Source organism: Prionailurus viverrinus, chromosome B3, assembly GCF_022837055.1.
Source record: "Prionailurus viverrinus isolate Anna chromosome B3, UM_Priviv_1.0, whole genome shotgun sequence".
Lineage (NCBI taxonomy): Eukaryota > Metazoa > Chordata > Mammalia > Carnivora > Felidae > Prionailurus > Prionailurus viverrinus.
This window is the reverse complement of record NC_062566.1, coordinates 26,183,020-26,206,359: the sequence shown is the minus strand read 5'-3', so window position 1 is coordinate 26,206,359 and position 23,340 is coordinate 26,183,020. Positions and strand designations below refer to the sequence as shown.

The following is a 23,340-nucleotide window of genomic DNA, read 5'->3' as shown; positions in this document are numbered from 1 at the left end:
CCCTACTCTCCAATTCCCTACCACGAAGACCATGTTTCCAGGAAACCTCCTGGGCCTCTTCTAACCGCTAGATGGCCAAGCTACAGGGTGATTATTTCCTTAGGCAAGCTAACAGCAAACACTTCAGCCCTCTAATATGGTATTTCCTGGGGCTGGAATATCAACAGGAAGTCCTGTGGGGAAGATCTCTGCCAAAACACTCATTCCCAGGAAGGGATTGGTAAACTGACAAATTTGCCCAGCTCTGTACAACATCCTGCAACCTCCACATGCGCCCCTGTGGCAGGCCTCACCACAGGCAGGTCGCTGCTGACCCAGTTCTTTTCTACTGGGTTCTTGAGCCAAGGAGCCCAGATGTGAACCTACGTGAGAAAAACAGACAAAAATTTGCTCTTACAAAAGTTGGGCCATTTATTGGCATTAGGAAAGCATCCCTTTAGGCACGGGTGGGTCCCTGAATACTAAGCTCACCCATTTTATGAAAACTTGAGACCAGACTCTCCATCGTCTGTACATAGCTTAATCACAAAACAAGAGCAAGTACTCGAATTAAACAGGTTTAACCAAACTGTCCTGCTACAAGATAATAAAGGGAAAGATAGGGGGAGGGGAGGGGCTCAAAGTTCCTTCGCACTACAAGGGTTCAGGTACATAATCTAACAATTCCGCAGTGCCGCAAAAAACCGCTTCCCATTGTCTCTTAAATCAGTAATGTAATTATCAATAGTCCAAGGACCAAAAAAAGTTTATGGAAAACGGCCGTACCCTTTGGCTCTGTGCGTGACCTGCTGCTGAGGGACAAAGTTCTTAAGAACCAACGACTTGGCCGATACACTCTTGGGGCAAGCGCCCTCACAGAATCTCAAGCATCAGGTCTCAGCTTTCCCATCCTCGAAAGGCAGGGACGATCGGCTAGGCCTCCAGATCGAAGTCATCGCGCTCCTCATTGTACTCCAGCACGTGCCGCTTGATCTTGGACGAGTCTACCCAGGTGACAAAGTCCTCCATGCTGCGTGTGACAAGGAAGGCGGGGTCAGTGACCACGTCGGGGCCCACGCGCACGTGGCCCTGTTCCACGAAGGCCACGGCGGCCTGGAGGTGCTGCGCCATGCGCAGCTTCAAGAGCACGGTGGGCAGTCGGCGGCGGCAGAAGGACGAGGCCGTGACGAAGTCGCAGAGCTCGAGCGAGCCGCGTGTGGGCACCAGGCCGAGAGCATACAACTTGTCCAGCAGCGCGGCCGAGGCGCGCACGCGAAACGGGTCGCGCTCGGGTAGGTCGCGCAGGCGCCGCGCCAACTCACGCACAGCTCGGCTCAGCTGGTTGTAGCGCGTGTAGTCCTCCCGCCGCTGCAGCCGATAACGCCGCAACACGCGCAGCTCGTGTAGGTTGTGGTCAGTGACCTCCCAGTTCAGGAAGTCCACCTGCTTCAGCAGCTTCTGCTCGTGGAACTTAAGCTTCCGCACCATGATGGCGGCTCCCGGTGCCGCAAAACCCAAAGCTAAAAGCAGAGACAGTGGCCGCGCGGCTTCCGCTTGGGATCCCGAAGTGCAGGCCGCCCTGGGGGCCCTGGGCCAATGAAAGAAAGGCTCAAGGCCACGCCCTTGATTTCCATTGGTCAGGGTGTAGCCACGCCCCATGCATCTATCTCGCGTTTCTTCTTTTCTCGTTGGCTGAAGCCGAGTGGGAGAAGTACTGAAGAAAGGCCGGAGGTGGGGCAGCGGGCCGGGGGCGACACAGCGAGGTGTTTTTGGTTTTGTTTTTTGTTTTAAATTTCCACGAGGTCTTAAGTTACCAGAAATATATCCCCTAGTGCGGTAATCATTTCTTCTCATTCAGGCCGATGCCCTTAGGGACTCTCGGGAGTGTCTGCCCATAGAAGCTGAGGAAGCCAGTCCTGGGGAAGACGGGTGACTGCTGCGCCTGTTTGATGGGGTTTACCGTGCTAATTCATCGTCGGGTTCCTCCCACCTGGTGGGAAGTTTTCCGGATCCGGCGGACGGGAGACCGGCTGGGTAATTGCGGTCGCTCGCTACCGCCAGGTAGCCCCCAGGAGGGCGGGTGGATCCTCCCTGTCAAGTGGGGCTGAATGCAGGCGAACCTATAAAATACTGCTTTCCGGGCCGCTTCTTTATACGCACTGATCGGGATCTATACGGGAGCCTCTTTGAAATATGTATTGTTAGTAGGGATGTCGGGTGGTTCAAAAAACCCAGCAAGTCTGAGAAATTCGGATATTAAGTACAAAACCAACTCCTTAGTTGAGCTCAAACGAATAAGCCTGATAGGGTGGACTTCCGTCACCCTCTGTACTGGTCACCCAGTACTGAGTTTAATAAATTTAACGCTGTTATGGCTAGTTATATCTGTAAGGTACAGTTGAGTGTAGCGCTGCAGGACTAACCTCTTTATTTGCCCAGGCCTTTGACGCCACCTAGCTTCTTCGTTGATTATTTTATTTTTGTATAGTTTTCATTGTCCTTTTAATACTTGACATGTGGAAAATAATATATGTAACACGTGTAAGTTACAAACTATAATGAATACTTATGAACCCAATAGCCGGTTTAAGAAAACATCATCAAGATTATTTCATCTACCTATTCCAGCCACTCCTCCAGCCAGAAGTAATGGTATTTATTCTGAATTCTGTGTTTATTTTTGCTTTTTGTTTTAAAAAGAAAAAGTAGTTTTATCATTATACATGCATCTCTGAGAACCTTCTTACTCAGAGTGTAGCCAGTGGACTAGCAAAGAGCTTGTTGGACATGCAGTCTCATTCCTGACCTACAGAATCAAAATCTGCATTTAACAAGATCCCCAGGTAATGTGTATACACACTGATTTTGCAGATGTGATTAAATTAATGATTTTGAGATGGTGAGAATATACTCAATTATCTGGATGGGTCCCATGTTATCATAAGGGTCCTTATAAGTGAAAGAGGAAGACTGAAGAGGCAGAGATGGGATGATGAAAGCAGAAGTTTGAGTGATGTGATAGCGGGTTTGAAAGATGAAAGGGAGCCAAGATCAGGGGACTGTGGGCAGCCTCTAGAAGCTGGAAAAGGCAAGGAAACGAATTTTTCCTTAGAGCCTCATGAAGGAACATGGCGCTGCTGACACTTGAGATCCAGTGAGATCCAGTTTGGATTTCTGTAAAGCCATAAGTTTGTGTTGCTTTAAGCCACTAAGTTTGTTGTAAATTGTTACAACTGCAATAGAAAACAAATACAGATTGTTTTTTTTTTCTAATTGATTTGAAGATGTTCTTTATGTGTTATGGATATTAATCCTTAGCCAGTTATATATGGAACAAATATCTTCTCCCAGTTTGTAGTGTGTCCCCACCCTTCATATTCCCCCAAGCCTCATTCACTTCCATCCTCAATTCTTGCTCAGCATGTCTGCAGTAGGACTCTTGGTTAACTTCCTTCTCCCAGACAATAAACAAAATAAAAAATAAACTATATGTTTTAGCAAGTGATAAGCGCTATGAAACAAAATTGAGCAGGCTGTAGGAGAGCTTGGGGTGAGGAAGAGCTGTAATTTTAAATAGGGCATGTCAGGATAGGTCTTACTGAGAAGGTGATATTTTATAGGGATTTAGCCATGTGGATATCTAGTGGAAGAGTATGTCAGAAAGAGGAAACAGTGCAAATGCCTTGAGACAGGCATGTGCCTGACATGTCGGAAGAGGAGTAACAAAGCCATCCTGGCTGGAGCAGAATGGGCTAGGGAGGGGAGGAAAGGGGGTTCAGATAACAGGTTCATAGGCCTTTGCCTAAGTAAGGACTTTGCTTTTTATGTTTGTGAGATGAGGACACTGAATGGTTTTGAGCAGAGGATTGACATCTAACACATTTTAAATGGATCACTCTGACTGCCATGTTGATAATAGACTGTCAGGAGGCAGAGGTGGAAACAGACATTGGTTGGACACTGTTGCAGTGGTCTGGGTGAGAAAGATGGTGGTTGGGACCAGGAGAGCAGCAGTGAGATGTTGATGTGAGAGGAGACCGAGGATGTGCAGAGTCAAGGATGGCTCCAATTTTGGCCCGAGAAAGTGGAAGAAACTACTCATTACTTGAGATGGGGAAGGCTGCCAAGAAGAACAGGTTTGGGGGGCAATATCCAATATTGCTTGGGACATGTTGGGTTGGAGGTGTCTGTTAGACATCCCAGGGATGTCAAGGAGAAAGACATTTGAGTCTGGAATTCTAGAGAAAGGCCTAGGTTGGAGATTAAAAAATTGAGGTGTTATTGGCAGATAGATGGTGTATCAAGCCAGGGCAAGGTCATCAAAGAAATGAAGATGATAGAAAAGACAAGAGGAGCGCTTTCTGTAGTCACTCTAGTTTTAAGAATTATTGGAGGGGCGCCTGGGTGGCTCAGGCAGTTGAGCATCTGACTCTTGATTTCGGCTCAGGTCTTGGAGTTTGTGAGTTTGAGCCCCACGTTGGGCCCTGTGCTGACAGTGTGGAGCCTGCTTAGGATTCTGTCTCTCCCTCTCTGTCTGCCCCTCCTCTGCTCTCTAAATAAAAATAAGTAAATAAGAGAATTGTTGGAGAGAGGATAAACCGGTGAGGTAGAAGGAAAACATGGAGAGTATGGTCTCCATAATGCAAGTGAAGAAAGTGTATCCAGAGGGAAGGAGTGATCAACCTGGTCCAATGCTACTGAAAGGTTGAGTTAGAGGGGAACCGAGAATAACTATTAGGTCATTGATGACTTTGACCTTGACAAGAATAGTTTCAGTGGAGTGTGAGGGTGAAAGACTGCCTAGAGGGGTTTAAGAGGAGAAAGGGAGGAGAGAAATTATAGGCAGTTAGTACAGATAGCTATTTTGAGGAACTTTGCTCAGGCACGCAAAGAGAAATGGGGCAGTAGCTGGTGGGGGAAGTAGAATTGAGAATCTATTTTTTGAAGATGTGGGTTGACTCTTTCCTCAACACTCACAGCTTGTTGGAGGCCATGCCAGTCTATTCTACCTCCATGAACTCCCAGATTTACTTCTCCCTAGCCCAGCACCCTTGCACTGTCAGGCTCTTGTCATCTCTTGTCTGCTTTGCCACTGTGTGGTCCAGTGTACTCCTGCTGCCACCAGCTCAACCTGGAAGCCACTGGCTGCAGCTCTCTCTTATTGACTCTTTTCCTAAAAGGGGAACGTTGGGTGCTTGGAGGGGGAATGGATGCTGTTTGCCGAGCTTGAATCAGGGCCCCGGCAGGAAAGAGAGAACACACTCCAATTAGAATAATGTGAGAACTGAATAAAGGGACTTTGTCGTAAGGGAGTAGGCAGGGTGTAGGGAAACCACAAAGTGCAGTTTCCTGAGACTAGTAACTAGGGGTCTGCATTACCCTAGGCTTGAAGGTCACTGGAAGGAAGGGAATGGGAGATACCTATACTGGATGGAAATCTCTGTGAGCATCAAGAGAGTTTCCCTCAAGAACCTGGAAATAAGGGTGGTCCCTGAGAGTTAGAAAAACCCACCCAAAACAGGTGTGGGAGTAAATCCAAGATGGTTGGTCTGTGAATGTGTGACTGAGGTGTTTGGGAACCAACTAAAGACTAGGATCCTAGGTGGATGAGCAGACATCCCACTGATTGTATTAAGGGAGCTAATAAAGGTAAAATGTTTACAACGGTGTCTGGCACTAATGAAGTAGTTGCTGTTTTTAGGCCCAGCTTGAAGAGAGGTTATCTGAACCCAAGAGAGATCACAGAGAAGCAGTATCCCAAAAGCAGCTGGGGGAAACATACTTCAGCTCTGGTTGTAGGAGAGACAGGATAACCTGAATCCTTAAGCTCAAGGCTGGCCCTATTGTGGGGGGACAATATCTCAATGTTTCTTGGCTGAAAAACTTGTTACACCATCCCCTCTTCAAGGGGTTTCTAGATTCACTGAGCTAACCTTCTGGTAACTGGGCTTTGTGAGGAGTGGCCCAAATTGCCTTGATCTATTGATGCAAAAATTCAGGTCTACCTGACAGTTGTATTTCTGTGCTGGTAACTATACTTACTGAGGTGAGCGTTTGGTTATGTATATAATTGTCAAATCACTTTGTTGTACATCTGAAACTAATATATTGTATGTCAACCAAACTTTAATTACAAATAAAAATTAAAAAAAAATTAATACCTGCCCTTCTGGGGTTTGTACATAAGCCTTTATTCAGGTCATATGCCAGCCCTGCATAGGGAATTGGATCTACTCACTGCACCAATGAAATTGGGTTTTGGAGCCAGAGGCCTGCAAATCTCACCCCTCAAAATAGCCGAAGGTGCCACATTTAACAGCTCCACCTTATGCCGATTAATCTGCAACAAGTAGGAAGACAGAATGGAAGGTCTAGCTAGAAGGGGTAGGCAAGTTTCCAGGGCACAGCCAGGAAGAGGGGTAGGGGCTGAAGCCTTTGTCTCATCTTAGGTCCTCCTCCTCCAGGAAGCCTTCCTTGATCCTTGCTCCACCCAGGCTGGGGTAGGTGCCCTCCTATGCACATTGCAGGGTACTTGTCCCACTGGGTAGGGGAGTTATCTGTTTACTTGTCCCAACATATCTGAGCTTCTGGAATGTAAGGACAATGTCTTATTTGACTTTGGACATATCTGAGCTTCTGGAATGTAAGGACAATGTCTTATTTGACTTTGTATCCAGGAGGCCTGATACAGAACTGATTACTCAGTTAATGTTTTCTTGGATGCATGATTTAATAAATGAGACAGACACAGAATAGACGAATTAAGGACAAGAGGGTGGACTGTAAACCCTAGAGGGGGGACACAACCTACTGCCTCCTTGTGTTGTAATCCCCAGTGCCCAGGACAGTGCCTGTTCGTGCCCAAAGTGTTCTGGAGGGGCTAACCAAGGGTCAAATCCCCCTTGCCTCTTCCTGGAAGCCTCCGCGGACCACCCCTCTCTCCTTGCTGCTGCTGGCCTATAGGAAAAAATCCAGTCTGCGTAAAGCATCACGGAACTGGGTCTTGCCTAAACTTGTTCCCTGTTGCTACATATGTAGGGTCTTGTCTTTCCCTTTGAAGGAAGTCTCCCACGTCAGCCCTGTCTGGCTAAGGTAGTAGGACAGTAGCGGCCAGTACCCCAGGCCTCTAAGGCTTCTTCCCAGAGGACGCCGCTGACTCCGGGGCCCACTCTGGGTCCCCCTCCGGAGAACAATCCCTAGGCTGCGCCAAGGCCCAGTGTCGCCCAGCCTCGCCGGAGTGGGGGTGGGGGAGGCAGAGGAGTGGGAGGAGGCGTCGGCGGCGGGTCTCCCTCCTAGCCCTCTTCCTTAACCCCCAACCCCGGGTGTCGGCTCTGGCGCCCTCCTCGCAAGCCCGCACTTCGCAAACTTTCGGAGTTTTCCTCCAGTTGCGTCACGGAAAAGGCAAGAGGGTGACCGAGCCCAGAAGGCGAGGCGGCGGCGGCGGTGGCGGCGGCGGCGCGGAGCGGAGCTCGAGCCCTTCGGGCGCTAGGTGTTTCCCAGCGAGGGCGGGCGGGCGGGCGGGGGTCTTGGGGGATCGCGGCCCCCTAGAGCGCTGGTCGCTGTCACCCTCCCACAGCCGGATCTGGGAGCGGGCGAGTGCGGGCGAGCGCCAGAGGGAAAGAAGCGAGGAGTAGGCGGGGGCCCCGGCGCCCGAGCCCCAGGCCGCGGGAGGGCGGAGCCGGGCCGTCCCTGCCCAGCCAGGACGCACGGAAGTGCTGTGGAGTTTGCCCAATTCCCCAGCCTGCTTTTCCTCCTTCCCTCCCTCTCCCCACCCCTCACCCCCCCCCCCCCCCCCCCGCCTCGGCTATTCCCTCCTTTCTCCGGACGCCACCTCCCGGATTCCCTTTTTCTGTTGTTTTGGAGCTAGCTCCTCGCTGGCGGCGCAGAGGGACTGCGAGTGTTGGACGCGGAGGCGGGCTGGGGGCTCAGCCCGCCGCCCACCGGCCGGAGCCCGCGGGGCAGAGCGGAGGACGGACGGCGAGCCGGCCGGGCGCACCATCTGCTCGCCGCAGCGCACTCCCCAAACTCCTGTTGAGTGTGTGCGTGCACGCCAGGGTTGGGGGTCTGTACGACCTACGCGCCGGGACCGGGTACCGCGGGGATTACCTTTGGACGAGGTCCGTGGACTCAGATCAGGGTCAGCTTCAGGCTCAGAAACTGCTGAGGAAATAGGCAAACAAAAGAGGCCACTCAGCTAGTGGCCAGAAGTCGCCAGAGCGCCTCGTCGCGCCCCCTCCTTCCCTAGGGTGGGGGCCGGCCACTTGGGAGGCGGGGAGAAGGCTCCTGAACCGGCTGGGGGCTGGGGACTGGGTCTGGGGCCGGGGGCCAGGGCCAGAGCCGGGCCAGACCAGGCCAGGCCGCCGGGGTCGACGAGTTGGCGGCCTGTTGTGTAAGCCTCAGTCCTTGTTTTCCCCGGCCTGGCTCGTTGTGAAGCCGGACACATCCACCCTTGGACTAGATTCAAGAGGCTGCTGCTTTTCTCCATGCCCCTCTTGGATTTTCTGGATTTTTGAAAACCCAGTGGCCCAGGAGGAGGAGGAGGAAGGAGGAAGGAGCAGATCTACAGAGGAATGTGAGAGCCTCCCAAGGCCTGAGGAGCCAGAAGGAGCTGGGAGCCAGAGCTGCCCAGGGTTTCTGGAACGGTGGTTTCTGAGTGATTCTCTTCTATTTTAGAACATTGTTCCAGTGGAAAGTGTCAAGCGAATTCTTGCCCTCTCAGAGCTGATTTCTCCGAGTCACTTGACTTTTCTTCTGGGAGTGGGAGGAAGGAGAGGCTCCCCGATCTGGGGTTGCCAAGGGAAGAGAGGAGGATTATGGACATGATCCCTCCCTGATCACAGGAGTGTGCTGGGAGACCTAATACTAATAGGGCAGTTAATGGGCAATGGGCATTGTTTTGGATAGTGGGAGGCTGGACAGCATCTGTGGGTGCTGAGACCCCAGCTTAGGTTGCTGACAGACTGAGTTGCTGTGACCGGCCTTGAGCTGCCCGTGCATTCTCAGCTCTGGGCAGGACCCTCTCCTCTTCTTTCTCTACCACGGGTCCAGTCATGGCACTGAAAGGCCGAGCCCTCTATGACTTCCGCAGCGAGAACAAAGAGGAAATCAGCATCCAGCAGGATGAGGACCTGGTCATCTTCAGTGAGACCTCGCTGGATGGCTGGCTGCAGGGCCAGAACAGCCGTGGTGAGACAGGGCTCTTCCCTGCCTCTTATGTAGAGATCATCCGTTCTGGTGCCAGCTCCAACCATGCCGACTATTCCAACAGCCCAGGCTCTCTGGGCACCCAGGTGAGCTTGTATGACAGCTCCAGTGTGGCCAGTCCTTCCAGGAGTGGTGGTGGTGGTGGCTTCCTCTCGCACCAGGGCAGCTTCGAGGAAGACGATGATGATGACTGGGATGACTGGGACGATGGATGCACAGTGGTGGAGGAGCCTCGGGCCGGTGGGCTGGGCACCAACGGGCACCCCCCTCTCAACCTCTCCTACCCTGGTGCCTACCCCAGCCAGCACATGGCCTACCGGCCCAAGCCACCCCTGGAGCGACAGGACAGCCTGGCATCTGCCAAGCGTGGCAGTGTGGTGGGGCGTAACCTCAACCGTTTCTCATGCTTCGTGCGCTCTGGGGTGGAGGCCTTTATCCTGGGTGATGTGCCCATGATGGCCAAGATCGCCGAGACATACTCCATTGAAATGGGCCCTCGTGGCCCCCAGTGGAAGGCCAACCCCCACCCGTTTGCCTGTTCAGTGGAGGACCCCACCAAACAGACCAAATTCAAGGGCATCAAAAGCTACATCTCCTACAAGCTCACACCTACCCACGCTGGCTCACCAGTCTACCGGCGCTACAAACACTTCGACTGGCTCTATAACCGCCTGCTGCACAAGTTCACTGTCATCTCCGTTCCCCACCTGCCAGAGAAGCAGGCCACAGGCCGCTTCGAGGAGGACTTTATTGAGAAGCGGAAGCGTCGGCTCATCCTCTGGATGGACCACATGACAAGCCACCCCGTGCTGTCCCAGTATGAGGGCTTCCAGCATTTCCTCAGCTGCCTGGATGACAAGCAGTGGAAGATGGGCAAACGCAGGGCAGAGAAGGATGAGATGGTGGGTGCCAGCTTCCTGCTCACCTTCCAGATCCCCACGGAGCACCAGGACCTGCAGGATGTGGAGGACCGTGTGGACACCTTCAAGGCCTTCAGCAAGAAGATGGACGACAGTGTCCTGCAGCTCAGCACCGTAGCATCAGAGCTGGTGCGCAAGCACGTGGGGGGCTTCCGCAAGGAATTCCAGAAGCTGGGCAATGCCTTCCAGGCCATCAGTCATTCCTTCCAGTTGGACCCCCCCTTTAGCTCCGAGGCCCTCAACAGTGCTATTTCTCACACGGGCCGTACCTATGAAGCTGTGGGTGAGATGTTTGCTGAGCAGCCCAAGAACGACCTCTTCCAGATGCTCGACACGCTCTCTCTCTACCAGGGCCTGCTGTCCAACTTCCCTGACATCATCCACCTGCAGAAAGGTAAGAGCCAGAGTGGGCAAGAGACCCTTGCTAAGTCTGAGCTCTGCTGGGCACTGGGGATATGAGGATGGCCTAGAGGAATGGAGCAGCCCATCTAGTCTTTCTGTCTCATTCATTCATTCATTCAACAGTGCGTCAAGCATCTGCTGTGTGGCTAGGTGTAATGAGATATTATTGTTCCTGGTCAGCTCTGGTTGCTGACCTCATGAAGCTCACTGTTTACCTTTTGTTGTCCATTTGTTTGATCGTGCCTTCATTTTTTCTGTTTCTGTCTCATTTGCTCATCTATCCATTTATGTGCCGAGCCCATCAAGGTATCAGGCTGAGTCTGGGAACGTGGAGATGACCGAGGCCCAGGCCTTGCCCTTGAGGAGCACACAGGCTTACGGGGGCCACAGGCACAGATAACAAGAGCACAGAGTGGGGCCTGCCTTCCCGCTCCTCACAAGTTCCACTCCCTGCCCTTGCGGCTTCAGAGCCTGGTCTCCCTGCTGCATGCCCTATCTGTGAGCTCCCTGTCTGTGTGCGGGAGGCCCCCTGTCCCCGCTTTGCAGATGAAGAAGCTGGTGTCCTAGAAGAGTGGTTGCACAGGGAGTCCCTGGCCCAGCTGAGACTGTCCCTTCTTCCTTCGCCTCCCCAAGGACACGTCCCTGTTGGCCAATTCCCAAGCCCAGCTGTGTTTTCAGTTCTCATGGCCCCCCTCTGTGGGGGAGGGACAGGATGGGCCTCTGTCTGTTAATGTTGGGCTGTCAAGGAACTGCCAGGGAAGTGACTCATCTCGGGTCACCTAGGGGCACCCGGGCTGGTCTAGGGGAGGAACAGGGGTCCAGGGCACTACCCACATGGCCCCTCCAACTCCTCCTTCCTGAGCCTGGATTCTCTTGCCTGAGCAGTGAGTTAGGGGCTGACCTGGCAGGTGGCTGAGTCCTGGGGACCACAGGCGGGGCAGATGTCAGGAGAGAGGTGTGGTCCTCCCCGGGGCTGCTTGGTAACTCAGGAAGAACGTCTGCAGGGTGTGGGGCTGGCTCCCTGGCCCCTAGGCCCTGAGGTCAGGCCTGGCTTGGTGCTGAGTTTTCCTCTGGGTGGGGCCAGGAGGCAGACCTCTGGACTGAGCCTGGGGGACAGCAAACACTAAGCTCTGCCTCAGTGTCCAGGAGAGTCGGGAGTAAGCCAGCCCTGCTCTACTTTCCCCGGAGATTGACTTCTAGAACTTATCCAGCTCCTGGGCTCCTTTCTCCTCTCACTTTCTCTTCCTGCTTTCCATCTCTGCACTTTTTCCTCACCTCTACATTCCTATCCTCCTCCCCTCTTCTATCAGCTTCAGGAGACATGTGGGGACTATGTCCTCCATCTGCTGTGTGTTCCTGGGAAGTGCCTTCCCCTCTCTGGGCCTTAGGTTCCTGATCTAGAAAACAAGGGAGGGTAGATCTAGTGAGCTCTCAGGCCTCCAAGGGGGTGAAGACAGGAGACTTCTGGGGAGGGTCTGGTTGAAAACAGAGTGATGCCTTAGAGCTGAGTCTGAGCTCTAGGGCTGGGACGTGGCTGGCAGGCTGGGGCCCCAGTGGGGCAAGTGTTTCCCTGGGCGGAAGTGGAGCCACTCTCGCTGCTGTGCTACGGCCTGGGAAAGCTGGTTCAGCCAGCTCCTCGGATGGCATGTTTCTGTGTGGGCAGTGGCAGGGGAAAGCAGGGGCACAGTGATTAAACAGCTGCCCCTGTGCAGTTGCTGGGGACCTCGCCCTGGGCAGAGCTGGGGGGAGGAAGGCAATCCCATACCCAGCCAGAGTTCCCAGGCTTGTACTGAAGCAGGAAGAAGTAAAGCTGGATGGGCTTTTCTGATTCTGGGGCAGGGAGACAGAGCTGAGAGGGCTTCTACCTGAGGTCTTTCTGAGAGTGTGGGCCCAACAGGCCTCTGGGCTGGTGCATTCAACCTTAGGCAGAGGCTAACCCATCTTCTCTCACCCTGAGGACTCCTCCTCAATAGACCAAGCCCATTGGGCTTACTCTTCCTTCTTCTGGGCTTTGCATTGCTACTCCTAGGCCTGTGGTCGGGCAAGTTAGGGAGAGAGGCTTGGAATCTGGCTGAGACAGAATGGGCAGGTTTGGGGGACCACAGCCTGATGGGGGGAGGAGGGGTTCCATGCTGGCAGTGTGGGTGGAACCCTTTCTCAGAGAAAGGAGCAGGAAAGTTGGGCCTTGGGTCCCTAGAATTCTACCTAGTCTGTCTGGACATCTGAAAGATGGCAAGAGTGTGGCAGAGGCCATGGAAGGAAGCTGATGGGAGGCTCAGGTGGGATCAGGAGACCAGGATTTGGACAAATGTTGCCTCTGAGATGACCGTGAGAGTGTTTTCTCCCCTCAGTGTCCACCTTAGTAAAATGGGTCATGGAGCCTGATTGGCACTGAGATGAAGCCCACCAGTCTGTCTGCCCACTGGCCCGGGCCCTGGAGCTCAGTCCAGGAGTCTCCTAAGAGGAGTAACCATATAATTAACCATCTAAGCCAGGGAAGTTTTGGGGATGAAGGGAGCCCTAGTAATAGTTACCCTGGGATAAGGGGAAACAGTGACCGTCCAGGGCCCCTACCTGAGAGCCAGCCAGGGTAGGGCTATGTCCTAAGGCTCAGCACAAGCCAGGGAGGTTACAATAAGGTGGAATGATATGCAGAGCAGGAATTGGGGCCCAGGGGTGTCTGACTGCACAGCCCAGGCTGTTTCCCCTGTGCCTGACAGATGGGGTAAGGAGCTCCCCCAGGGATATGTGCATGAGCCAGAAGGGGAAGGATGAGGGAGGCTTGGGTGCTTTAGCACTGCTAACTCAGCTGGCATCCTTGCTGGGCCGGAAGCAGGCCCAGGGCTGCAGAATGTATGTGGAGGGACCATGGGACTCACAGGTTGGCCAAGGTAGAATGTCCCCTGCAGGACCAAGTGCTTGTCTGGGGGAAGAGTGGGTCCGAACCCTGTGTTCTGGGCCATCACCTAACCCTCTCTCTCCCTCCCCTCCTAGGCTTCCATAAATAAAGAGAATCATATTGCTACAAGCCCCCACCAGCTGGTTGTCGCTGTCATTGAGAAGCAGTCCACACACGCTTGCGCATATCCTCTTGAGCTCTTATTCTGTCAGGTGCCATCCTAAGTGCTTTATACAGACGAGTTCAAGTTAAACCTCAACTATGCTATAGGGCAGGCACCATTATCCCATTTTTCCAAGAGTACTATACCACCAAGGGCAGTTGTCAGCAGCATCAGATCTGGTCTGGCCTGTCCCTTTTGACACCTGAGAAACCTCCAGCCCAGCAAGAGCAGTGGCTTGCTGGAGGTGACACAGCTGAGACTAGGACTCAGACCTCTTGTCCCTGACCTGGGTGGGGGCCGGGTAATTACCTCTGAGAGGTGGGGACAAGATGGATTAAGGTAGGATCTTAGGAAATATGTCTGGGACCCTGGGGCTCTGAAGCTTCAGCCTCCTTTCCTGGTTCATAGGATCCGGCCTATAGGACACCTGCCAGGGCAGGAGGCTCCCCTGGGTCCTCAGCTCTCAGGTTGAGTCCTACATGGAATGTAGCAGGGATGCTAGACAGGCCTGAGCCCTGACTCCCAGCCTGTCTCTGGCGTACGTTAGTGTTAGCTGGTCCCGGCCCCAGATCTGAGTCACGGGGTGGAGAGGTGACAGAGAGCAGGGTGGGACCTCTGCCCCCCCCCCCCAGGCAGCTTTTGTCCCCCATCTTTGGCTCCCTGCCTGTCTGTGGATACCTAGCAGTTGCAGTAGATTTGTTTCTATTATTTGGGCCTCTGTCTCCTCATCAACAAAAGGAGCCTTTCTTTCCTCCAAGGCCAGAAAAGCCCTCTTGAATACAGGTCCACCCTTAGTGCACTGAGATTTTTTCAGGCAGGTGGAATCCAGGCTAGTTAGTGTCTCCTTTTCAGGTAGGATCCTTGTCGTTGTCTGGGGGCCCCACACAAATGGGGTGGCTGGGTATGAACCCTCTGCAGTAGAAGCAGTATCCACTGAGGAGGGGTATGTCTGGGCCAGGCATCCCCCGTGTGAGGGGCATGAAGGAGGCTGGGAGCCCCTAGGCAAGTCCTCCTGTCAGGGCCTCGGTTTCCTCTGTACAGTAGTGGGGTAGGGGTGTGGGTGGAGGGTGGGCAGCTGGCATCTAGGGCCTCTTTAGCTCTGAAGTCTCTTATCGGGTCCTCATCCTGGGCCTTGGGCTGAGCCCTCTTCTGCTGCCCAGGTCTGGCCAGCGGGGCTGGAACAGGAGGCGGGAGGTGGCTCAAGGAAGGTGGCAGAAGGACTGAGTGGGTTGGGAACTGGTGACTGCAGAGTTCTTCTGAGTGCTGTGTGAGCGGCCCTGGAGATTGTCCAGACTTGCGACTGTCTACCCCAGATGCCATTATTAGCCAGTTAGCCGTGCACTTGCTAACTAATATGCAACTACTTGCATAACTGCTTGTTAACTACTCCTTCTAAATCCTTCTGGAGTTATTTCCAGCATGTAGAGCCCTGGGCCTGACATACAGTGAATGACCAAAAAAAGGGATCTTGAATGCATCGGACATCTTGAGTGAGAGTAAAAAGAGTACATCTTCAAGGCCCCCGGCATGCTGTCGGTGTGCCCTGGATGCTTTTGAAGTGCCCGGGGGTGTTCTCTCCTCCGTGCCAACGCTGCCCACAGCCTTACTCTTCTGCGCACAGTGGATTCCCTGCAGCCCCGCGAGGAGTTCGTGCCAGGCACAGGCGAACTGCCTCCTCCTCCCGGCACCTGTCCCCACTGCCTTTGATGCACAATTAGTCAAGTGCCTGTTAATTCAGAGCTGAAATTCATTCACCAACTGCTTGCTGATTCATTCAGATCTTCTAAATTGGATCCCCTGCCCAGGTTCATCCCCCGTCCCCCATCTGTCACCTGGTTATGACTAGGGCTTCCTCTGGTCCCTTTAGGCTGGTGTGGGGAGGGGCTGGGCCCGTTTGTGGGGAGGCGCACACAAAAGAAAACTCCAGGTGGCCTGTGAGGTGCTGTTTTAGAATCAATAGTGTGATGGGGGTGGGGAGAAGCCTGGAGAGGGGTCCAGAGGCATCCTGCCTCGGTACTGGGGGAGGCTCTGGTGTGGAGGTGGCCCCTGAGCCTGTTGGGGAGCCTTAAATTGTGTGTAGAGATCTAGCAGGTGGAGGTGCAAAGGTAGGAAAGAGCAGGGTGAGTCTGATGAACATGGGGCCAATTCCCAGAGGGCCTCACAGCTAGGAGAATAGGCATGGGCTTTTTGATCTGTAAGCAGTGGGGGCCGGTGGGGGGGGGGGGTCCTGGAGCTTTGAGTGCCCAGCTTGGCTGCTCTTCAGGTACCACAGAGAACCTCTCAGAGTCTGGGCCTGAGGTGGGAGCCCCTTAGGAGCCCCTTATAGTAGTTCAGTGAGGAACAGGTTGAATCAGCTCAGCAGACATGTACCAAGTGAGCTCTCCCGTGGGCTAGCCTTTGTCCTGGGTGCCGGAGACATTGAGCTCACAGACCAGAGGAAGGCAGGCGGAGCAGCCACAGGGTGGTAAGAGCGGGGCAGATGAAAGCCCTGGGAATGCTGGGAAGTACCTAATGTGGTGGGGGGAAGGCTTCCTGGAGGAGGTGATGTCTGAGCTGATCAGGAGCCAGTGTGAGAGACGATGCTTCTGTTGGATAAAGACAGCCCTGTCCTGGAACAATGTACAGCCAGCAGGGCTGTGACAGTCTGGGTGTTGTGGGCTGTTGGCAGTGCCCCAGGTTTGGAGGGGAGTTGAGCTGGATGGAGGTGAGGGTTTGGGGAGGGTTTGTCCTGGTGGAGACACCAGGTGGAGGGTGGATAGCGCTCATGAGGGGGCTCATGGAGGGTATAGGGAGCAAATGGGGGAGACCAGAGCCCTAACTTCCCTTGTCCTCCTCCACTGTGCCCGTGCCAGGCGCCTTCGCCAAGGTGAAGGAGAGCCAACGCATGAGTGACGAGGGCCGCATGGCACAGGACGAGGCAGATGGCATTCGTAGGCGCTGCCGCGTGGTGGGCTTCGCCCTGCAGGCTGAAATGAACCACTTCCACCAGCGCCGTGAGCTCGACTTCAAGCACATGATGCAGAACTACCTGCGCCAGCAGATCCTCTTCTACCAGCGGGTAGGCCAGCAGCTGGAGAAGACGCTGCGCATGTATGACAACCTCTGATCATGTGTACCTGGCCCCCACCCTGCCCCCGGGCCTGGTCGCCGCAGCGCACTCCGCTCTCTTGACCTCCCCACACCAGCAGTGGCTGGGAGGGGATGGGGTGGGCTTTGGAGGAGTCCTGGGTACCCCCGGGGAAGTCTCCCAGCCCTTAGAGGTAGGGGCACAGAGGGGGTGAGAGTGGGGTCAGGAAGCTTCTGGGCTGAGGTCTGGGCTGCTGGTCAGTTGCTTGAGGCCGGGCCACAGTCTTAGCCTCCCCTAGAATCTACAGTACTCGCTCACCTGGCTACCACCCCCTCGTTCATTCAGCAGGCACCAGGGCCTGCTGCAGCTCCGGGTCAGATGCTGGGCACCCGGGACTGTGACATGCCTGCCCTCAGGGAGTCCCCAGTAGAGGTAGGGTCAGACACAGAAACAGATGAGGGCAATGCAGAATGATTGATGGTAAATAAGGGGTTCCTGGGAGCTTAAAGAAAGAACCACTCATTCTGTTGGTCAGGAAAGGCTCCATAGAGTAGGTGACATTTGAGTAGTGTTTTGGAGAATGACAAAGACCTGCCAGACAGTAAATGGGGACAGTAGATGAGAGATGGGGTGGGGGGGAAGACATTCAGAAGAGAGGAATAGCATGGGCAAGGGAGTGGAGGAATGAAAACACCCCCTCCTCCCACCTTTACTTTTCCCAATTAAGTTTTGTGCCCCCTCGGTGGAGATTCTGGACTGTGTGATGGAGGGGAGGGATCTTCTTGCTCCTGTGTCCCTGTCCCTGCCTCACCTTGTCCCCTCTGGAGGAGCTGCGGGCCAACTCCCTCCTGTCTCCCCTCCACCTGCTGAGCCTCCATTACCCCTTGGCTAGGGGACCATGCAGCATCTTTACCCTGGGCTCAAGGTGCTGAGACAGGCCACTGACCCCAGGACGTTGGTGGCACCTTCCTGGAAAGGACACCCAGAAGTTACCAGATATTTGAGTTCACCAGCAATAGCTCTCCACATTCCGAGCAGGCTCGGGCCCCAGGCTTCCAGGGTCCTCAGACCCAGTGACTCCCGGAACCCTTCCTGTGGCACAGAGGGAAGGCCAAGGGGAAAAAGACGGGCTGGCTTGCCCACTGCCCCAGAAGCCCTGGGCCCGCACGCCCACGGCCAGCCTCACTGTGATGTCAGCCCCAGCTCCCTCCCTGGCCAGGTTGTGCTGTCTCCCACCCGTGTTTACATCCTCCAGGGGGCTACTCCTTCCCCCTAGGCCTGGGCATGGGCCAGCTGTGGGTTGGGGGAACTGATAGGTGCCACTGCTGGCCCCCCCCTTGGGAGGTCACGGCCACTCCTGGCTCCTGCTGCTTGAATCTTTTTTCTTTCTTGTTTTCTTGATAAACCTTTTGCAATTAAGATAACAAAAGCATGGCTTTTTTGTTTGGATCCTGCAGGGATTGAGTGTGGGGGAAGGATGGAACCCTAAGTTTCCCTGGGAGCTATTGGATTATAAGGTTATGTTGGGCACAAAACCTCTAAAATTTGGGGGAGGACTGTGCTGGTGGCAGGTGCTGGCTGGGGAGCTAGAGGTGGCCATGGGCCCCAGCCGGACTCACACCCCTCCCAGACCTCACTCTCCTCATCTCTCAAATGGGTGGAGTCCTGCTAGGGTTTGGCTGTGCTCTGTGATTTCAGACTGAGGGTTGCCCGAGGAAGGGATAGGAGGCCATGCCCCACACAACCTAATTGTTCCTCTCCCCAGGGAGGCATGCTCCAGCTTTGCCCCCAGGAAAGCCCTGGTCCAGGAGAGGTGGGAGGGGACTCAGAAATTGTGTCCTTCCCCAAAGAGTCCCGGGTGTCCAGGCCGGGGGTGGCTTCCATGCTGGAAACCAAGGAGGTCCTCCCCAGCGGGGCCCTCAGCGGTGTCCCAGTCAGTATGAGCAGGAATCAATGGGAAGGAGGGCAAGGGGGACTCGGTGGAGGGAGGGCTGGTAGGTTCGGGGCCTCAAGGGAGGCTTTGGCCAGGCCAGGGGCCCAGGGAGCTTGTGGCAGTGAGAGGGGGGTAAGGAATGGCCAGGGCAGTGGGGAAAGGGCAGCAAAAGCTCTCCGTTCAGGGCAGAGCACCCTCTGGCCCTAGGTCAAAATTAGGTCAGATTTGGGACTTTCTGTGGAATTTTCCCCTCCCTCCTCCCTGCCCTCCTTCCTTCATTTTCCAACCCACCCAAGGACCTTCCCGCCCTTAACCTCTTCACAGCTTTGACCTCCAAGCAGCCTTCTGTAGAGGGAACTCTGACCACAATGGGGGAGTCTCCTTACTGAGGCCACTCTGGGTAGGAGTGGTGGGAATGCCTTTCTTAACCCACAGTGCCTGGAAAGTCCCCTGTTCGTGCTTCCTGCCCTGGGAATAGCACGACCCTCTTGTGTCCCTTTCTTTAGAGGGGGAGCCACCTCCCATGCCTCCCAGCCTTAGGGTGAGGGAAGCAGTCTGACATTTTTCTCAGGAGGGGCTTGGACCTAGGAGGAGAGTCCAAATGTGAAGTCTTGGGACTGGCCAGGTCTATGCTGTAGGCATCCTGAGATCTCTAGGCTGGGGCAGGCCCATGTATAGTGGGGAGTGAGGATGTCACAGCCATTCTCTCTGTTTCTTTATGTCTCTGTGTAGCTTGAGGTATTGGGGGTGGGGTGTGTGTGTGTGTGGGGGGGGGAATTTGAGATGGATCTGGGCTGACTGGAGCCCTTTCAGCAGGGCCCTGGGGGACCGGTAGGGGGGGTGGGGGAGCATCCTGGTGGTGGCAGAGGCTGCTGGCTGGCCTCAGTCACATGTCAGGCAGATGTTCCAGACTGAGCTGGGCCCAACTGCCTCCAATTCCCTCCCTCACTTTGCTCTGAGGGGGTTGGAGAACAAGGCCCCTCTTTCTGCCCTGGGCAACTATCAGGACCTGGGGTGGGGGCGATGAGCCCTGATCCCTGGTCTTGGCCCAGCCCAGGAAAGGAGTTTGCTTTGTGGCCACATGTGGGGGTTGGGGATGGAGGCAGCCCTCAGATCCCGCATCCTGGCTCCCGGACACACCGGAAGGCCATGAACTGCTATGCCACGGCAGTGCCACGACTGGAGCAGAGCCAAGCCTGCGTGAGGCAGGCCGACAGGTAGTTCCGGATCCAGCTGAGCACCCCTCCTCCTTCCCGTGGCACTGCCATGTAGCCAGCCACATGTCCACGTGGTCGCAGGTATAGTCACCTAACCCAAAGCAGGTGCAGCCACGTGCAGCCACATACCCTGCCCACAAGCATGTAGGCTACCCCTGGCCATATGTACATGTATGCAGTCATGTGCTCACACAGTTTCACTCCCAGCCACGGTGCCACACATTCACAGCCACATCCACACGTGGCCACATCCACACACATTCCATAATCCCTTCACATAGCCATACCCCACCCTCACTCACGGTCATACCGCCGTCCTACCCTCGCAGAGCGACACGCGCAGGTACTCAGACGCACGGCCCCAAGTTGCACACGCTCATAGCAAAGGTGTCACACAGGTAGCTGCTTCTAGACTGCACCTGCACCCCCTGCTGGGAGAGCCAGTGGCATCACCCATTGTACAGACAGGGAACTCGAGGTCTAGCGAGCAGCTGGCCGTGACACCCACGGGGCCCAGAATGTATTCAAGGGCCTGAGCTTAGCTCCCAGTAGCCCTGCGGCCAGTCCCCAGGGCCAGTCCCTACTGCCTCCATTACCCCCTGGCTGAACCCACCCAACAAAGCTCCAGGCATCTCCTATCTCTCCAGCCAGAGCTGAGGCTGCAGCGTCCACATGAGCAAGAGCCAGGATGCGGTGGGCAGGGCCCAGGCCTGGGCGGGAGAAACATTCCTGCACCATCTCCTCCCCAAGCCTGCGAAGACTGGGCCCGCCCTGCCTGCCTGCCCGCTGACTCAGGCCTCCTGGAGCCAAGTCTGCTTGTCCCCAGCCCCCCACCAACCTGCTTCCCTACCAGCTCAGCTCCAGCGCGCCTCTGACGGCTGGGGTAGGAGACCATGAGCCCTGGCCAAAAGACCATGGGGAGAACTAAAATTTACCTCCCCCAGACATAGCTCAGAAGGGCTGATTGTGAAACCCAGTCCAAGGGTTCAGGATAGTTTAACACAAAGCCTTTTTCCTTTGGCTTGGTTTTTTGTTAGTCAAACCCTAGTGCAGTCCAGGCTGTTTAGAAAACAGAGTCTCCCATGGCTGTGGCCTCCTTGGTCCTCACAGCAGCCCTGGGAGGCGTCATTATTCCATTTCACAGACGAAGGGACTGAGGCCTGGCCGGAGGGAGGATGGGGCCGGGCTGGGATCACACCCTGAGACCAAGGTGGAGCTGGACTCGAACCCAGCTCTCCAACTTCGTTCCTCAACGTCTTGACTGACTCACTTAGGTCTGAGGGAAAAGGAGCTAGCAGAGCTCCGCTCCACAGGTGAAAGAATGGGAGCTGGCAGACCCAACTGCTGACATGTGATAGGGGCTTGTGGGTAGCGTGAGTCCTGCCAGCCCTCAGGGACGAAGAGGCTACAGTGGCCCTGCACGGTGGCCATGGCATTGACCCAGGACCTCCGTTTACAGATGAACGTGTGTGAGGAGCATCACTTCATTTCTCTGCAACTGACTGGAATTTCTTTTCTTTTCTTTAAAAAACATTTTTTTTAATGTTTATTTTTGAGAGAGAGAGAGAGAGAGAGAGAGAGAGAGTGAGTGCAAGTTGGGGAGGGGGCAGAGAGAGAGAGATACACACACAGAATCCAAAGCAGGTTCCAGGCTCCGAGCTGTCAGCACAGAGCCTGATGCTGGGCTCAGACTCCTGAACCAAGAGATCATGACCTGAGCCGAAGTCAGACACTTAACTGACTCAGCCACCCACAGGCGCCCCCAGAATTTCTTTTTTTGCTTTCTCTTTCCCTCACATGATAGAAAAGGGATCTCAAGTCAGTTTGGGGACCCTCCTTTCTGCTGGGATGCATATAAGTTTTGGGGAATGGCACTTTTCAAGACATGGGCAGGCCTCTGGCACTTTGAATTTTAGAGGCTGAATCCCACACCCTATCACACACATGAAAATTTGCCTGTGTTCCACATTAAAGGTCATTCATTTCTACTTCTTTCAGTTGGGTTCAGTTTGTTACTTGGCAATGTCTTCTTGTCTTATAGGAATAACTGTATGAATTTTGATTTTGTCTTTTTGTGTCCTGCTTTTTTTTTTTTTTTTCCCTGCAAACGCTGTTGTGGGTTCTTGCAGACTCTCCTGGACCATGGCACTGGGCCTGTGGTGCCCACCGTGGTCCTAGATTAGCATCGGACCCTCTGGTCATCTCCTCCACCCACCCTCTGTCTTCCCACCTTGTCCTTTGATCCCCATCAGGAGGCCTCTGTGGGTCTGGCCTTTGGTCTGTTTTGAGCACTCAGGGCTCCCTCAATCATCCTTATACCTGTGGACCTCAAGGAACCTCAGGGGGCTGCAAAAGTCCCTTCTGTGGCCTGTGGTCCCTTTTGAGGCTCATGGTCAGCATTCCACACCCCCCACTGTGCACTCAAGCACAAGAAGCTTTGGGAGGCTCTACAGATCCTATGCAACCCTTTGTCATCTGAGGTCTGGCTGCCTCCTTGGGGCTCTACCTGGGAAGAGGTCCAAGCCCCTGCTGCTCCTGGATCTCCCAGCTTCTGGGGCTTCTACCCTCCCCCAGCTCAGGCAGCACCGTGGACACTGGATGGACATATTTCGCAACCACCCTGCATGCAAGAGATTATCAACATCATTTTACAGACCAGGAAAACATCACTGGGGCCCAGTGAGGGAGGTGCTGGAATAGCCGAGCTGGTGTGAGATGGTAGCCAGGTCTGGGCCACCTGTGCTGGGAAGCCAACGATTGGTGCCTGAGGGAGGAGTTAGCCTCCTGGAGGCACCTGGGGCCTCCTCTGGGCTGACCTGATCCCCCTGGCTGCTATTTTGTCAGGAGTACAACAGGCAGGAGTAGTGTGAAGCTCCACTCCACAGCCCTGCTGCCCCCAGATAGCTACAAGTCCCCTGTTTCCTTTCCCTCCACCAGCCAGAGACAGGACCCTGGTATTGGGTGGGCGGCTGAGCCCTAGAGCAAATCCTACCCTTCACGCCCTTATTCGAGGGATGTTTCTTAATTGCTTCCTGCTTCCATTTCTCTATAACAGGAGTTGCAGATGGCTGTTAGGATTACATGAGCAAAACGCATCAGCTGGACGGTGCCTGCACATAGCAAGTGTCCAGTAAGGAGGGGCTGGGATGACCAGCCTCTGAGCAGAGCCTTGAGGGGACCTAGAGAGAGGCTGGGCCAAGAATATTGTTACCTGACTTCATAAGTGAGAGAACTGAGCGAGCCCTCTAAGGCCACACAGTAGGTAGATGGCAGGGCTGGGCCTGGGACTAGGCCCCTGACCACCTCCAGACCTTGAGCCTTGCCCCATGTTGCCACCACGTCTTCACGGGGAGCAGTCTCCTTGGGGCTGGCTGACTGTCGTGGTATTTGTCAGTCCAGGGCAGGAGGAGTTCACTGGGCTGTTCGTTGGTTGTCACATACATCATCACACACAAGAGAGCATGGCCCAAGAGTTAAGAGATGCAGGCTCATGTCAGGCCTTCCTTGGATGGATTCATCGGGCAATCTCAGGCAGGGTCACGGCTCGGTCTCAGTT

The 23,340-nt window shown here is 54.6% G+C and overlaps 3 protein-coding genes across 3 annotated transcripts in view; 1 reads left to right on the top strand and 2 right to left on the bottom strand.

Annotated features, from left to right (window-relative positions):
- The window catches only part of SNUPN (snurportin 1), a 36,590-nt gene extending 28,422 nt beyond the window's left edge, over positions 1-8,168 (bottom strand). Inside the window, exon 1 of the mRNA XM_047861889.1 lies at positions 8,086-8,168. The gene's annotated coding sequence lies outside the window, so the exon portion shown is untranslated. The remainder of the gene's footprint in view (positions 1-8,085) is intronic.
- Positions 387-1,632, bottom strand: IMP3 (IMP U3 small nucleolar ribonucleoprotein 3). Its single transcript, XM_047861890.1, has one exon. It carries the CDS (start codon positions 1,465-1,467, stop codon positions 913-915), a length of 555 nt encoding a protein of 184 aa, XP_047717846.1. The 5' UTR covers positions 1,468-1,632; the 3' UTR covers positions 387-912.
- Positions 8,169-8,432: 264 nt separating the features above from the next.
- Positions 8,433-18,053, top strand: SNX33 (sorting nexin 33). The gene is made up of 2 exons (XM_047861881.1): positions 8,433-10,497; positions 16,420-18,053. Exons 1-2 carry the CDS (start codon positions 9,030-9,032, stop codon positions 16,671-16,673), a joined length of 1,722 nt encoding a protein of 573 aa, XP_047717837.1. The 5' UTR covers positions 8,433-9,029; the 3' UTR covers positions 16,674-18,053.
- The last annotated feature ends 5,287 nt before the right edge of the window (positions 18,054-23,340 follow it).